Raw genomic sequence first — 17,304 nt, forward strand, 5'->3', positions numbered from 1 at the left:
TAACATAACATTGTGTAAAAGGCGAAAGCTGAGGTATATCACACATCTCTATCCCGAATCAGAACCAAATCCATTAAATCCATCTGTCATTTAAATGAGCTTATCCCTGTAACTGACTTGTAACAACGTCCAATTTAGTATCACAACTGTATTCAAAGAAGTGTGGATGGAGCAAGGACAAATGGAATGAATATGATAATTATGAAGAAAAAACAAATAACTAAATTCTACACACAAATTTACTTTTTGTGGAAAATAAATAGGTGTAAACCCCAAGTGGTGAGTTCCACGATACCTACATTTACAGTAGCCTATCAGTTGTGATGATACACTTCAACACATGACGATTGACTTGCAAGAAATGTTACCAGGTTATTGGTGAATAGATGATGAATGGGCAGTGTAACTGTCAGTAAATGTACTGTAGTTTCTGGATGTACCTCTTGCTGTTTAATGAGCTGAGTTAAAAGTGTATGAGCAGACTGCCCATAAAGGCTTTCATTGTGGCTGAGGATTACAAAACTTCTGTTTTCAACAGTAAATAACATTTGTTACATAAAACATTTGTTAAAATTGTAAGACATGTCCAAGATGTCAAGTCTGAACAAAATGTATGTTCTCCAATGAAGCTGGAAGTTGTGCCGCTGTTTGGTGTGTTTAATACTTTGCTGTTGTACATTTTGTCTGGCGAATTGTTGAATAGTGTGAGATGTGAGTGGAAGAAATTATAAACAAAGTCAATATTTCATACTGTACTTTATAATTCAAGAAAATTTGTGTTTGCTTAATCCGTTATTTAAATATACAGTGGCTAAAATAAGTATTGAACACATCACCATTTTTCTCAGTAAATATATTTCCATAGGTGCTATCGACATGAAATTTTCACCAGATGTCAGGAACAACCCAAGTAACCTCTACATACAAGAAACCAAAATAAATAAGTTCAGAAATTAAGTTATGTTTAATAAAATGGAATGACACAGGGAAAAAATATTGAACGCGCTTAGTGAAATTTATTTAATACTTCGACAAAAGCCTTTGTTGGTAATAACAGCTTCAAGACGCCTCTTGTATGGAGAAACTAGTCCCATGCATTGCTCAGGTGTGATTTTGGCCCATTGTTCCACACAAACAGTCTTCAAATCTTGAAGATTCCGTGGGCCTCTTCTATGAGCTCTGATCTTTAGTTCATTCCATAGATTTTCTATTGGATTCAAGTCAGGTGATTGGCTGGGCCATTGTAGCAGCTTTATTTTCTTTCTCTGAAACCAATTGAGAGTTTCCTTGGCTGTGTGTTTGGTGTCATTGTCTTGATGAAATGTCCACCCTTGTTTCATCTTCATCATCCTGGTAGATGGTGGCAGATTTTTATCAAGAATGTCTCAGTACATTTTACCATTCATCCTTCCTTCAATTATATGAAGTTTGCCAGTGCTGTATGCTGAAAAACAGCCCCACACCATGATGTTCCCACCTCCAAACTTCACTGTTGGTATGGTGCTTTTGGGGTGATGTGCAGTGCCATTTGACCTCCAAACTGACCAGACTATATTCTCCCAGTATTTCACAGGCTTGTCTAAATGTTGTGCAGCAAACTTTAAACGCTCTTCAACATGCTTTTTCTTCAGCAATTGAGAATGAGACACCTTTTTATTGGCCATCAGTTGGGAATGAACCAGTTGATATTGATTTGCAAGTGGCAGGATTGCTGTCTTTTCTGTTCTATTACTGATAGATTTTAGCTGGTGTTTTGGCTTTCTATGACTTTTTGCACCTCCCTTTCTTCATGTGTTCAATACTTTTCCCCTGTGTCATTTCACATTATTACACAACTTAATTTATGGACACCTACGGTTTGATTTCTGTGTGGATTGCATGGGTTGTTACTGACGTCTGGAGAAAATTTCATGTCAATAGCACCTGTAAAAAATGTATTTTACAGACTTGTCTAAATGTTGTGCAGCAAACTTTAAACGCGCTTCAACATGCTTTTTCTTCAGCAATTGAGTGTTGCGTGGTGAGCTTGCATACAGGCCATGGTGGTTGAGTGCATTACTTATTTTCTTTGAAACAATTGTACCTGCTAATTCCAGGTCTTTCTGAAGGTATTCACAAATAGTCCTTGGCTCTTGGACAACTCTTCTGATAATTATTTTCGCTCCTGTCAGAAATCTTGCGAGGAGCACCTGGTCGTGGCTGGTTTATGGTGAAATGATGTTCTTTCCTATTCCAGATTATAACCCCAACAGTGCTCACTGGAACATTCAGAAGCTTAGACATCTTTCTGTAATTAATGCCATCAGTATGTTTTGCAACAATAAGGTTGCAAAGGTCTTGAGAGAGCTCTTTGCTTTTACCCATCATGAGATGTTTCTTGTATGACACCTTGGTAATGAGACACCTTTTTATTGGCCATCAGTTGGGAATGAACCAGTTGATATGGATTTGCAAGTGGCAGGATTGCTGTCTTTTCTGTTCTATTACTGATAGATTTTAGCTGGTGTTTTGGCTTTCTATGCCTTTTTGAACATCCCTTTCTTCATGTGTTCCAATACTTTTCCCCTGTGTCATTTCACATAATAACACATAACTTAATTTATGGACACCTATGGTTTTATTTCTGTGCATGTGTGGATTGCATGGGTTGTTACTGACGTCTGGTGAAAATGTCATGTCAATAGCACCTTTAGAAATGTATTTACTAAGAAAAATGGTGACGTGTTCAATACTTATTTAACCAGTGTATAATGTACTCTGATTTTGCATTTAATATAGTTCGTCAATAGATAAAAAACATCATGGAAAAACATCTACTGTATTTCATACATTTGTGGAGATTATTAAACTAATTATTGTTCATGTGGCTGACTATAGATTAAAGAAATTGCTTAAACTCTGCCTCTCTAATCCTTCTAACAGTTTAACATGTTTTGCTGAACAGGCTACTAACAGGAACAAACAGAGGAGTTTATACGTTCCTTCTACAGTCTGCAACAGCATTTCATACTACTTCGTATGATGGGTTTAACAGATACTGATGACAACCTCATCACAAACACCTTCACATTATAATTTGGTTATCTTATATATTCCCTGACAATATGAGGTGATAAATACTGCTCAAATGCAGTTATGCAATCCAAATACTGAAGACTTCCAATGATACATGTTATTTTAATCCTGGCTAAATAAGGCAGCATTTCTCTGAGCCATATCAACCTGTTATTGGTTTTCAGAGGCAGACAGGTAGCATCTAAGATGAGACAGAGCTACTGTTCATGGATAAACATATCTTGGCAATGGCAAACCAAAAGAAAAATAAAGGCTAATTAACAGTACAAACTGTACTTCATTTAATACTGTCCTGTGACATCACAGCAGCACTTCTGAATCTGATCCCAATGCATCCCATTAAGGGAATGCAGTGGGACATGTGAAATCTTACATAGGTCCCACAAAATTCATCTGAAATCAGAAATGATGACATCCAGTTAGAACAAAGTCCAGAGGTTCAGCCTGTGGATAGACAGTCCTGTCCACGAGTGACGCTGCAGTGTGGACAGCAGCAGGCCTGTGCACTTCCAGTCTCTGTCTTTCCACTGTTCTTGTACACAAGGCTGGCCCTGCAGCCCCCACCCTCCTCCACTCCTGCCTCTCTTCTAGTAAAGGCTCCAGGCCTGCTGATGCCGGGAGTAAAGTGATGAAGATGTAGAGGATGAGGCGGTGAGCTCACCAGGGCCTAGCTGCTTTCCACACACACACATTCAGTCCAGCTTCTCCTTCTGTATCAGCTTGGGAGCATCTATGAAGTCCCGTCCATTAAAAAGGATGAGGCCACCTGTCACCACACTAGCTATTCCCCAGAACAGGACATAGGCCAGTGTCTCCGTCCACGTGTCACCTGATGGGGAACAGCAAGTCAAAATTAGTAATGGGGAACTTTCCAGAAATACAAATAAGTGCATACACTTTCTGAGCCTGATATTAATACATTTTAGCATAAATAAACCCTTATGCAATGCCTGTTTGTTAGTTTATTTAATTTCAGTTTTTCTTACCAGCCATTAGCAGACAGATGATACACATAGAGAATGCTACCACCATTATTATAGGCAACTAGAAAAGGAAAAGACGATAAGTAACAATAAAGGAATGGGACAAAGAAAAACGTATTTATCCATCTTCCTGAGCCCTTCTTACCGTCAGAAACTTCAAGTCTTTGAGGTCATGCAGTGGAGTGGTCCAATCAGCTTCATCCACAGCATAATTACCAAGGAACAGATCAATGGAGTCCTGCATTAAATCCGACCAACTGTTCAAACTGTTTCAACATTTACTTTCTGCACTGATGTTTTTGCAGGTGAGTACGCTAACTGCTGCCCTGGGATATTAAATGCTTGTGATACTCAAATCAGAGCTCTGATGACTAATGTTTGAGTTGCATATATGATTGAATAAGAGAAATGCAGAGGAAAAAAAATCTGAAACTCAAGAGCATCCGTCTTTGTAGTAAATGGAATTCAGTGCTTTACACAAAACATTAAATGTGCAAAAGAATCACTATAAATTGACATTTAAATAAAATTAAAAAGTTATTAAAGTGAAAAGAGAATAGGAAACAAAAACAAGCTATACTACAGTATTAGCATAAGATGCAAGAATAAAAGCTACAGTGCAGTGTAAGAAATCAATAATTATTTGATTTTTTTTAAAAAGACAGCAGCAAACAGAAAACAAATGAGTCCACCATTTGTCATTTTGACAAAAATAAAAAAAATACTGTGGCATGTGCACAGCCTGTAAAACACGTTTTGTACAATGTTCTTGGGCCATCTTGCATGCACAGCTTTTTTCAGATTTACTCAAAGATGGCAAGGGCCATTCCAAAACCTTCCGCTTGGTCTCTTGAGCTATGTCCATGGTGCATTTCAAGGTATGTTTAGGATCATTATCCTGTTGTAGAAGCCAGTGCAATGTTTGCTTCAAGAATTTGCTGGTATTTGGTGGAATCCATTCTTTTGTTCACCAGTGCAATGTTTCCTGTCCCACTGAATGCAACATGATAGCATGATAGTTCCACCCCCAAGCTTAACAATTGGCAAGGTGTTCTTTTCATGAAATGCTTATCCTTTTTTTCACCAAACATACAGTACCTTAGCTGATTATGGCCAAAGCATTTTATTATAACTTTATCAGTCCACAGTGCTTGCTTCTAAAACGCATCTGGCTTTTGTTGATTTTCCTTTGCTTACTCCTTACATTGGATTTTATTATGAGGACGCAGGTATGTTTTTTTTTACTGACTCTTCCATGAAAATCTTGTTTGTGTAAGCACAGTGGAACGGTGCACCAGCATTACTCAGTATGCCAAATCTTCTAGCATGATTTTGCAGTTAAATGGGGGTTTTGATTTGCCTTTCTGACCTGCATACTGTACCAGCAGTTCTCTCAGAATTCTGCTGGTCTTCCAGATCTCATCTTGACTTCTACAGTTCCCCTAAATTACATTTCACACTGTGGAAATTACAAGCTGACAATGCTTTGCTATCTTCTTGTGGCCTTTCCTGCATTGTGGGTATCAATAACTTTCATTTTCAGAATCTTTACATAGCTGCTTAGAGGAACCCATAGTTGCTGAGTGTTTGCACAAGGATTAAATTACAAATTACTTCTGCATTAATATCTGCAGAAGAAGAGAGGCTGTGTTTACATCTTTTCAATAACAAATAATCACAAAAATATTTTATTTGTAACCCAAAACTTTCGCATACAACTGTGAACATAGCTTGTGGCCCTCACTCTTGGAGCAAAAGCCTCTCAAACCTTGTTTTTTTTGTCAAAGTGCAGGCCGGCAATTGCTCACCATCTGGCAAGGGACCTCCCAGCTGCACAAGTGGTGCTGTAGCCAAAGCCACAGTCAGTGGTTAATGTTTACTCTACCCGTCCTCCCAGGCGCTGCTGGCAGCTCCTCCCATCAATGGATGCTTCAGCTGCTCCACAATTTCTAACATGCATAATATGTTTAAATTGAAATCTCAGATTTTCTATTGCACAGACTTTTTGAACAATTTGAGAGTTGCAGCAAACCTGCAGTTTTCTGGTAGTTTGTTCCAAATATTTGGAGCATAAAAACTGAATGCTGCCTCTTAATGCATAGTTTTGACTCTGGGGACAGAGAGCAGACCTATCCCAGATTGAGGTCTGGATGGTTGATAATGTTGCAGCAGATCAGAAAACAGAAGAACTTTGAAATCAGTTCTTTGATCTTAGACCTAGAATGATATGATCCACTTTTTTGGTGCTATAGACTTGAACAGCAGTGCTATGACTCAACTGCAACTGTCTAATCTTTAGAATGAATCAGAAAATAATGTTTTATTTTTCTCATTCAGTGACTCATTTTCCCTTGTGCTCTCAGCTCACTTGATCTCTCTCTCCTTCTCGTTCTCACTCTTTTGGAAAACAAGTCAGAAAGCCGACAGCAAAGCCGTACTTTACTTTAAAGTTAACAAACAATAGGAAAGGTCCTCTCCTCGACTAAAGCACCTGCTTGTTTTTATGAATGAAGCAGTAAACAAGTTGAGGCAGCTGTGGTTTCTGTTTTAAACCAATCAGCGGTGGCAGCCCAACAAACCTCGCCCCCAAAGTTCCTGTACCTTTAGAAAGTAAAACCCCCTGAAATGTTCAGTGAAATCATGCAGTGCATTGAAAAACTTTTGAGTGGTCTAGGTTGAACCATAAAGTAGTTCTGTGGAGGTTGGTGCAGAAAACGACAATTACAACAGACAATCAGAATACTGACGTCAAAGATACATTACCTGATTTTGTTATAGTACCCTGTAGAGCCCCAAAATGACAAATTAATAAGGTGGACTCATTGTAGTTTGTTTACATGGACTATGTTGGGATTGTGAAGTAACCCCATCAGCAGTCCTGTACTTTAAATCCAGAGTAGGCAGGTTTATTTCACCTTGCACTGAGTTGAGTTGCACTGGCTGAAATGCCCCTTATATTATATATATATTTATTGTGTTAATATAACTGTAAAGCACAGCTCAATAACACACAGAGATACAATAACACTAGTATCTATGAAGGTTTGGACCCACCTGTCTAAAACCATCAGAGAAGTTGTTTTTGTAATATCGGATAATGGAGTTCCAGCCATCCATCAGCAGCCCCCACTGAGTCCTCTTCCCTGTCCTGAAAGATCGACATGTAGTTGAACCACATATAGAAAAATCACTGATGTCTCCACACGATGCATTAAAGGAATTTGGTGATCCATGAGTTTTCCTCTTATACATTTTACCACACCAAAGCATTCAAATCTAGTAATTACATCAGGACATTCTACGGAGAATAAACCCTATCCATTCTGGACAATTCATGAGTTCTCAATTTACACCACACCCAGGCCAAAATGTCAGCTTAGAATAGAATAGAATAGAATAGAATATCCTTTATTGTCATTGTACAACAGGTGTCACAATGAGACTGGTTTGGGATTATCTTCTCGTGGTGCAATAAAAAGTCAAAATATATATTATAAGTAAAAACTATAAAATACTTTAAGAGCTATTTACACACACACAAAGTCTATTGCAAATGTCGCACATCTTGCATATGTTACATTGAGGTAGATGTTGGACACTGTTAGGTGCATTGGTTGTGCGATGGTTTACAAGGTGCTCTGGGGTGGGGGTTAATTGTTTAGGATCTTCCTAGCCCTGTTAAGCTCCAGAGAGTCTGCAATGTCCTCCAAGGAGGACTGCAGGGCTTTTCTGTCATTGGCTGTGCAGCCAGCATACCACACCGTGATGCAGTACGCCAGCATGCTTTCTATCGTGGAGCAATAGAAGGTCTGCCTCCAGGTGGCATTTTTTCAGTAGTCCTAAAAAGTGCAGTCTCTGCTGAGCCTTGCCAGCCACTGCTGAAGTATTGGTGTACCATGTTAGGTCGTCAGCCACATGCACACCGAGAAACCTGAATGAGGAGACTCTCTCCACACAGACACTGTCTATCTGTAGTGGGGCGGGGTCTACTCTCTTCCTCCTCGGCTTTGCTGGTGTTCAGCAACAGGTTGTTTGTTGAACACTACGCTACGAACCTCTGGACCTCCTCCCTGTATGCTGTCTCGTTGCCATTGGAGATGAGACCCACCACTGTAGTGTCATCTGCGAACTTGACGATGTTTGAGTGGTGGGAGAGGACACAGTCATGTGTGTATAAACCATACAGGAAGGGGCTCAGCACATAGCTCTGGGGAGAGTCCGTGCTGAGTGTTCGGGTGGAGGATGTGTGGGGCCCAAACCTCACTCTCTGTGGGCGGCCCATCAGGAAGCTGTTAATCCAGTCGCAGGTGAGGGGTGGGAAGTCCAAGTCAGTCAGCTTCTTGACGAGAATGTTGAGTGTTGAACGCGGAACTAAAATCCACAAAAAGCATTGTGACATAGTTCCCCTGTTTCTCAGTGTGGCTCACAGCAGTGTGGAGAACAGTGGCGATGTCATCAGCTGTTGACCTGTTTGCCTTATAAGCAAACTGATGCTGGTCAAAGTTCTGAGGGAGGCAGGACTTGAGGTGGTGTAGAACTAGCCTCTCGAAGCACTTCATGACCACAGAGGTCAGTGCCACCGGTCTGTAGTCATGAAGGCTGCTTATGGTGGTTTTTTTGGGGACAGGAACGATGGTGGCTGCTTTCAGGCAGGGTGGGACGGGGGCCTGACTCCTGACAGCTGGTCAGCGCAGGCCTTCAGTACTTTGCCCACTATACCGTCTTGTCCTGCGGCTTTGTGTGGGTTTACGGCCTTCAGAACCCCTCTCACCTGATGTTCCTGCAGCTTAAGCAGATGGGTGCTGGAGGGCCGTGAGGTCGGAGGAGCAGAGTGGGGCCTCTCTGCCTCAAAAGCGGGTGAAAAAGTGGTTTAGTTCTTCCACCAGCGAGGCATCAGCATTTGTTACCTACAACGAGTTGGTTAGATGCTGTAAACCCTGCCATGTTATGAGACTGTTGAAAGTCCTTTGTGATGTCGATTCGACTTCCAATCCAATGTTCCGCAACTCTGCACTGGTGTATGCAGGTTTCAAACCATTCACACAGGTTTTCTCCTACACACATAAGCACACATTCAGCAACAACAAGCACAGGGGTAGAGAGCTCTGAGCCACACGCACCGCCATATTGCTTAACACCATCCAATCATAATCTTGACATATGTTCTGAATATTGACTACTGTTTTCTGTAAACTTGCTGAGGTTACACTCTAACTTCACACAACAGCTTGCTCTGGTTCAAGTGAGGTCCATGAGGCTGTTCAGGGCACAATCACATTGGAAAATGGGTCATAGAATGGCAGAGCAATTTCAATTTATAGGAAATCTGGACATTATTGGTTAAACTATGCTCTGGTTAACATCTCCATCTCCTCTATCATTAGCATGTAGTTAGCATGTGTTTAACAGTATGATAGCTGTTTGCTGTATGAAAACTGACCTGGTGAAGTCAGTCTTCAAGGCACCAGTACCAGCATACTGCTTGGCACAGGCATCCGCATTATCTGCCCAAGCTGCATGTGAATAGATTAGGGAGAGGGACAGAACATGAAACATAATTAGAACAAGAGAAACAGATTGTATTAGCATCCATGACCTGAAATGTGGCAGTGCCAGGTGACTCCTTTCAAAGAAACTGCTGAGGTCACAGTTGTGTGAGGGAGAGCCCACCATTCTTGTACATCTTCTCAAAGTCGGCTTGCTCTTCAATCTGCTGGCTCATGTGGAGGACTCCCATTTTCTGGAAGGACACACATATTTGATTTGAGAGGTAATTCCAAAATTAACTATTTGACTCCCTGGTTAAAAGCTGAGAAAGCTTGCGGTTTCAGTCTTGGTGTCAGAACCGTTTCACCCCTAATAAATAGTGAGCCTCACAGGTGTCTGTTTAAAACAGGCTTGTATTTGAAACCATCCTTTAATCCGATTTTCACCGGACTTATGAATTTATCTCATCATATTTTAGTAATCCTGATACAATCCTGTTTTAATTACCTGTGTACCCGTTTTCTGTCTTCAATCGCACTTACTCTACTAGTAGAACTCATGTCATACTCACCAGTTTCTTTTTAATTGCTGAGTTTCTTATTAACACAAACAATTTTTTCCTCCACTGAGTTCCAGTGTGGTTAAGGACGTACTCACACTAGGCAATCGTACCGTGCCCAAACACGTTTGCCCCCTAAAATCCGGATTATTTGGCTAGTGTGAGTGCAAGTGTACCGTGCTTGAGTACGGTACACTTCCCTGGTATGGTACGGTTGGAAGAGGTGTGCTTGAGCACGGTACACTTGGTCACACATGCGCACTAGGGATTAATATTTTCCCCGAAAATAAGACATTTTAAATCCCTGGAAAAGAAGCCAATTATCCAGGGAATCCCGGCAAATCGACGATTTTTAAAAGGCAGCACTAGCTGAGCCCTGGTCATTTCACAAGCAACACTAAATGCAACGTGGAGACATTATGCATATATGGGTTCCCAATCAGACCATTTTTTGTGTATTATTTTATCATTATTAAGGCAAAAAAACTCAATTTATGTCCATGGACATTATAATGAATAGGCTATAGGCTTAATATTAGTTTGTATCCAGCGTGCTGCGTGGACTTCATTACATCTGCTGCACCGCTGCTACCACAATTATGAAATGCTAAGTTTATTGTCTGTGACTGTGACCTTCATAAAAGTAATATTTTACTAATCTGCATTATATAAACCAACAAAATTCGTTAAAGTCATTTGGTGACTTCTAAGTCATTAAACTAAGTCTTACTTTTACTGGCGTTGAATCAGTACGTCTGCTTTTACTAGAGTCTTTTTACACCAGTATCTAGTACTGCATACTACACAGGCATGACTCAGAAGAACAAGCTTGCACTTTTTAATCAGTGTGTTGTGTTAATTGATCGGCTGTGTTGTGTTTTACCGGCGCACAGCACGCAAACACACACCTGTGCATGTTTTATGAGAGTAAACTGTCTATATGTTTTTGCGCAATGTGTCGGAGGCAACCGTGCCTGAGTACGGTACGGTTGGGATAATGTGAGTGCAGGCCAGCGGGGGACAGGGGAGGGGGGACATCCGTGCTTCAGTACGGTACGGATCAAATGGCCCTAGTGTGAGTGGATGAGGCTGCAGGAGTGGTTTGAAATGTTTGTGTTTTTTATACTTCTTCCTCATGGTGATCACCACTGGAATTGATTGTAACCAACATGAAATCAAGATGACCACAGCCAATGTTCTTTATGGAGAACAATTACCAATGGTTCAATAACCATTGTTCCACCTCCTGTGTGATTATGAGAAATTACCTGTAGCTGTGACTTCAGCGTGCATCGGGCCAGAAGGCTCTGGATGACATTGGTGCGGTCCAGACAGTCCATGCAGTTGCTGCGAAATGTCCCCTCCTGGTTCGACAGCACCTTCCCATCTGCATCCACCAGGAAATACCTGCATCCACATACACACCATTACTTCTGATGTTCAGTATGAAGAGATATATTGGTTCATACACAATGTGAAAAACACACTGACCCAAACTCATCCTGCATTTCAGCGACCATGTCTAATAAGATCTGTAGTCGGTGCCACCTCATCCGACTGCATTCCTTATGGAAGTCAAATGCTATGTACCTACAGAAAGTAAAGCAAGTCTTTAGTAAGTAAAAGAGCACTGCCGTGTAAGTGGTAAAGACAGTGGTAATCTTACTTGATCATGCCATTTCCCAAGCTGGCTACCATCTTGTCAAATGCTAGCTCCAGAGGCTTTTCTGAGCCTGTTTGGTTGATCTGTGAAAAAAGGATGATAATAACTGATTTACTGCAGCTTTTGCAGATGTCTTTCAGGTGGAAATTTTGATGAGTTCTGCCCCTAACACTTTTTTAATCAAACTGATGCAGGAGACGGGAATTGCTGTCTGCATGTCATTTGTGAGTGTTTGCAGTGTGTGTCTCTCCCGATAGTATATGCTAATTATAGGAAGATACATTTTAACAGATGTTGATTATGTATTTACTAACATCACTAGACATCACGATTAGATTTTTGGGTAAATGCTCTACCTCTAAAAAGCAGGCATGCAAATGGGATGTACAAGAGACTCAAGGGTGTAGTGCAGCAGACTTGCACAATGCCACTTTATTAGTGAATTTGGCTGTATCCTACATTGTCATGGATTTTCTTTACCTGTTTCAGGGTCATATCATGGATAACATACCTATTGTAAAATTAATTTAATAAAATTGAAGAAAAAATAATGAAATGAAAATTAATCACAAGTTTTTCCATTTTACCAGGTTCAAAATGACTTGTCTTCCATAGAGAATAATCTGTGAGTCAAAGTGTCTCTGGAATCCATCCAACTAAAGAGATAAAAGAATAAATACGCATGACACAAAGAAGATAAATAAATGTGTCTAATGTAAGAGTAAAGACGACTTACATGGTTGACTGTTTTGCTGATTTGTGGCTTTGGCTTGTACTTGAGATTAGGCCTTTGGGACCAGTAGAAGGGGATGGAGCCTCTTGTCTGTGGAGAAAAGCAGTATAATGCATAAAAATAACATAATCCAGCTTTCATACATTCATTAATTAAAACTGTCACAGCCATGTAGCCCAGTCCATATTGGACTCTACATTCTAATGCACATCTCATCACTGGGCCACAACAGAAATGTGAATTGTGTGGAAATTGTGTATGAAAGTAGAAAACTATGGGAGTTTTACAGAATGTAAAACTTATTTAAGACAAATAGAAAACATATAAAATTAATACAAACTGAAGAAATGCTAAAATTGTTTTAACTACCGTTTAAGGGTTAATGCTGTATAGTATTTACAGTGTATGTTGTCAAATTCTGACTTGAATGATCATTAATTTCTTCCTCGTGGCCAATAAGAATTTGACATATAATCTGTCTTATAGTATTACTGCTTTGGCTCACCTGTACAAATGAAGCTTTGGCACTGTTGTATTGCACTACCTGCTCTGTTTCTACATAGTTGGCAGCATGGCCTTCTGAATCAATGCCTTCAGACAAAAACACAAATAACAAAACGTTAGAAATGTAATGGCTTCAAAGTTCTAATGACAGTTAGCTTGTCATTGTCTTAATGTCCACTGGATGTGGCTGCATATTGTTCTGGTCTTGTGTTGAAAGACTTTGTGACAGCTGCCCCTCACTGTAGGGGTCAGGCATTCAGACCTCAACCATTTATTTATTGTCAAACATTTCCATGTATTGATGCATTTCATTTGTCACTGAATTACTATCTCTACACAGCATAACTCATTTTTCTGTCATGAGCTGCCAATGTCTTTTCAATAGATTTGTAAAAAAAAATAAATATTGAAAATCATCAGTGGGCAATATTGGGAATGTGTCTGCTGTAGAGCAAACTGAAGATATTTCAGAAATATTTCCAGTGGACATGTGAGCTGTGATGGAGATGTGAGCAACCAGAATGTGATGAAGTCCTACCCAGTGGACATGAGGGGTCAGCATAGTGGACTGCAGTCTTACCTCTGACATGGTAGCGTACCCCAGCTCTGAAACAGCTCCTCCTGGAGATAATGCTCCAGTCAAACACCTTTCCATTGATGCAGCTTGACTTTATGATAATGACTAGTGAACATTTGTTAAGAAACCAGTGGTGGCATGAAAATTGGAAGTCAGCTCTATACATATTAAAAAATAAAAAGAGAAAAGAAATGTATACAAAAATCTTATACACTTAAAAGATAAACATTTAATTCTGATACACATGTATTCACACAATGTGTGAACGAAAGTCTTTGCTTCTTTCAGTGTCATACAGTGTTGTTTTTGACAAGCATCTTAGATTTAGTCTTAGTCTTAGTCTTTTGGACTAAAATGCTTATTAGTTTTAGTCACATTTTAGTCACTTCTATATGTGATAGTTTTAGTCCAGTTTTAGTCGACGAAAACTCAAAAGGGTTTTAGTCTAGTTTTAGTCAACAAAAAAAAAAAAAAATAAGTATAGTCTTTTAACAAATTAATTTAGGTCAATAAGTATTGGAGATTGCTGTTGGGCAGTGTCACACATAAGTTGTGAAAATAGCAGCAGATCTATAAGTTCAACACATTGTAAGCTTGCAGATCTGCTATTTTCACAAATAATAACAATAATAAAGGAATGGTTTTAGACATATAAGGTTTCCACCCAACGGCAAATTTCTGATCTAAGGATTGTTTATTAAAAATATATAAAAAATATCCTTGTGGCGAGCCTTAAGGTGCCGCTTAAGGTTGGTCGTATTTTTTCCGCCTACTTTGTGGCCACATTTGTCACCGTCTTCCTTCACAATACACTCTGTTTTATTATCTGCTGGGTTATATTTAAAATACACCCATATGTCGTCTCTACGTTTGTGACCACCGAGCCCCTGTGTTGAAACTGCCGCCGCCATCATGGTCCATTGTCTGATGAGTAACAACAGTGTGACGTGTTGAGCACGTTGTGCGCTGCACGCCAGGTGGTGGGCGTGACCAAACAAGGATAGACTGTAGGCAGCAGCAGATACTTTTTAGGTTTTAATTGACACACACAATAAGGAGAAATGTCACGCATTTTAAACGTCTGACAGATCACACACTAACATTTTCGTCCATTCTTGTCTCGTCAACGAAAACTCACACACGTCTCGTCATGTTTTCGTCATCAGAGAGCTATGTTTATCTCGTCACCGTCTCGTTATCGTCATGAAAAAAAGTGGCGTCAATGAAATGATTTCGTCATCGTCATCGTTGACGAAAACAACACTGGTGTCATACTTTGTATAGTACCTATTGTTTTTCCTAAAAGTCACCCTGGTGAAGCACAAAAAACACACTCCTCTGTCAACACATTTAACAGACAACAACAGGAAAGGATACAGCCGTGGACAACAGGATATACAAACTTGTGTAACTGTAAGATAAAAGCAGTGTTAGATGATAAAATGATTTTTAGCATTCTGTATACAATTCTTCTGAACAAAAACTTTAGAATACCTCGGGAACCTCATAGAATGAAGTGTCTCACAGATCGCTAGCCCCACTCTGTTTTCTCAGGAGTACTTAGTGCATCATGTAAGTTACACCCATAAATACTGTATATATACGGGTCAATGACATGACGCTACTTTTTTGTGTCCATGTGGTTTAGTCAAATTAAAAAGGGGTTAAAATGTGAAAATCAATGCATGAATAACTTGCACACATTATTTTCTTGTGGATCGAGTCTAACATTTCTACTTTTAATCCATTTTGAGAGAATATATTAAAGGATTATGGCAAAAATGTCCCAGTGGTGTAACCATCAAAACTTGAACCAAAAAAATTACACTTGCTTGCTGAAATTCTAAATGAAACACTATATTAAGTGGCAGACGTAAAAGCTGTGGAGGATAGGTGGAGTTATATCCACGTGCCCCAGCCTTGGCACGTTTTGAAGATGTTTTGTGTGTTGTCATTAAAGGTCAGCCCACTGTCGACGATGGTCCCGAGATACTTGTAGCTGTTAGCCCTTTTCACAAACTCTCTGTTGAGAGTAATCTGTGGGACAGGGTCAGCCTTCCTCAGGAAATCTACAAGGACCTCTTTTGTTTTCCTCACGTTTATCTGGAGGAAGTCATCCTTGTACCACTGGTGCAACTTCTTGGTTTCCTCCACAAAATGGGTGGGGCTGTTGAAGGTATCAAACAATTCAGTGTCATCTGCAAACGTTAAAGCCATGCTCACACTATCCAAGTCTCTCAGGTCCTTGGTGTATAGTGAAAACAGGACTGGGAAAATCACTGTCCCCTGTGGAGCTCTGGTGGATGTGAGCATGACAGAAGAGGTGGAGCTGTTGACCTTGACAAACTGCTTCTTTTTGAAGAGGAAGTCCAGTATACACAGGATCTAAGGGGATCCACCTGGAGCACTTGCAATTTGGAGCAGAGGATGTAGGGCTGCATGCAGTTGAAAGCAGAGGTGAAATCCACAAACAGGATCCTGATATGGATCCTGTTTTTCTAAGTGACTGTAGATTGTATGTTATATAGTGAGTACTGCTTCCTCTACTGTGAGATTTTGCCTGTAGGTCTGACAACAAGAGGTTTCACCACTGTTACAGCTGATGTGTCTCAATCATGATACTTACAGCATCAGGATTACATAAGCAACTTCAAGTTCTCGTTCATAGCATTCATTTCAGTGCATTGCTTGGGATAAGGAGACTCCCATCTTGGCGGACACCCTATTATTCCAGTAGAACACTGCACTCCCAGAATGCAGGCATACTTGTGGTTCCTAGAGTCTCCAAAAGTAGAATGGGAGACAGAGCCTTCAACTATTAGGTTCCTCTCTCCCCCTCCTTCTCTCTCTCTCACTCAATACAACCTGTCAAGGCAGATGGCCGCCTACTGGGATGCTCGAGGTTTCTTCCCATTAAGAAAGTGCTGCCGAGCAGGCTTGATGTAGGACGTGATATGACTTTATTTTCTACTCTTTTGCACTATTTTACACTTTTGTATCTTTTCGTGCTTTACTTTTGCAGCTACTTGCTTTAAGTGACTCATTTTTCAACTGAGGACGATCTATGATGGCAAATAGATGGAAATCCTAAGCTTGCCTCCCAGTCTGAGACTATAGCTGACCTCGAGCGCTCGGCTTACGATCACAATAACAGGCTAGACGACCTTCATTCTAATCTCTCTCTCCAAGAAATGCGAGGACCTGAATAATAATGTACGCCTGGTGGGCCTGCCTGAGGATCTGGAAGGCCAGCAACTCTTACAAGATCTATTGGGACTTGATGACCAGGTTGGGCACGTTACTTTGAAAAAGTAATTAATTATAGTTATTAATTACTTCTCCCAAAAAGTAACTGAGTTAGTAACTGAGTTACATCAATGTCAAAGTAATTAATTACCAGGAAAAATAACTATTAAAAATTGTTCAAATATGTAAAATTACTTTCGACGCATGACCACTTTGGGAACATAATGTACAATTCGCGCCATCGCACGAGTAGCGAGCCCGCCCATTTTCACTAGATAACAACAACATTGCTTCTTCAATCATCAACCATGGCTGAGATCACTTACTCTTTTCTCTCATATATGTGTCCCTGAGGCTCTTCCATTTCCTGCGACACATATGATGTGAGAAAAACACATGTAAATTAACTGTTGAATCTAGTAAACCAGTAACTTTATGCCGGGAAAGCCAGTTTTTTTTTTTTTCTTGAAAACTTTA

At 40.1% G+C, this 17,304-nt stretch overlaps 1 protein-coding gene across 1 annotated transcript in view; it reads right to left on the reverse strand.

The window, feature by feature from the left end:
- Positions 1-521: 521 nt before the first annotated feature.
- The window catches only part of LOC133983869 (phosphatidylinositol-3-phosphatase SAC1-B), a 36,886-nt gene continuing 20,103 nt past the window's right edge, over positions 522-17,304 (reverse strand). The window contains exons 7-20 of the mRNA XM_062423082.1: positions 14,959-14,992; positions 13,585-13,686; positions 13,006-13,091; positions 12,504-12,590; positions 12,355-12,423; positions 11,771-11,850; positions 11,596-11,694; positions 11,373-11,511; positions 9,729-9,798; positions 9,499-9,571; positions 7,113-7,206; positions 4,204-4,296; positions 4,062-4,119; positions 522-3,904 (exon numbers count right to left, since the gene is read on the reverse strand). Of these exons, the coding sequence (XP_062279066.1) occupies positions 3,768-3,904; positions 4,062-4,119; positions 4,204-4,296; positions 7,113-7,206; positions 9,499-9,571; positions 9,729-9,798; positions 11,373-11,511; positions 11,596-11,694; positions 11,771-11,850; positions 12,355-12,423; positions 12,504-12,590; positions 13,006-13,091; positions 13,585-13,686; positions 14,959-14,992 (1,221 nt within the window). The 3' untranslated portion in view covers positions 522-3,767. The remainder of the gene's footprint in view (positions 3,905-4,061; positions 4,120-4,203; positions 4,297-7,112; positions 7,207-9,498; positions 9,572-9,728; positions 9,799-11,372; positions 11,512-11,595; positions 11,695-11,770; positions 11,851-12,354; positions 12,424-12,503; positions 12,591-13,005; positions 13,092-13,584; positions 13,687-14,958; positions 14,993-17,304) is intronic.

The sequence above is a fragment of the Scomber scombrus genome, chromosome 7 (assembly GCF_963691925.1).
Source record: "Scomber scombrus chromosome 7, fScoSco1.1, whole genome shotgun sequence".
Classification (NCBI taxonomy): Eukaryota; Metazoa; Chordata; class Actinopteri; order Scombriformes; family Scombridae; genus Scomber; species Scomber scombrus.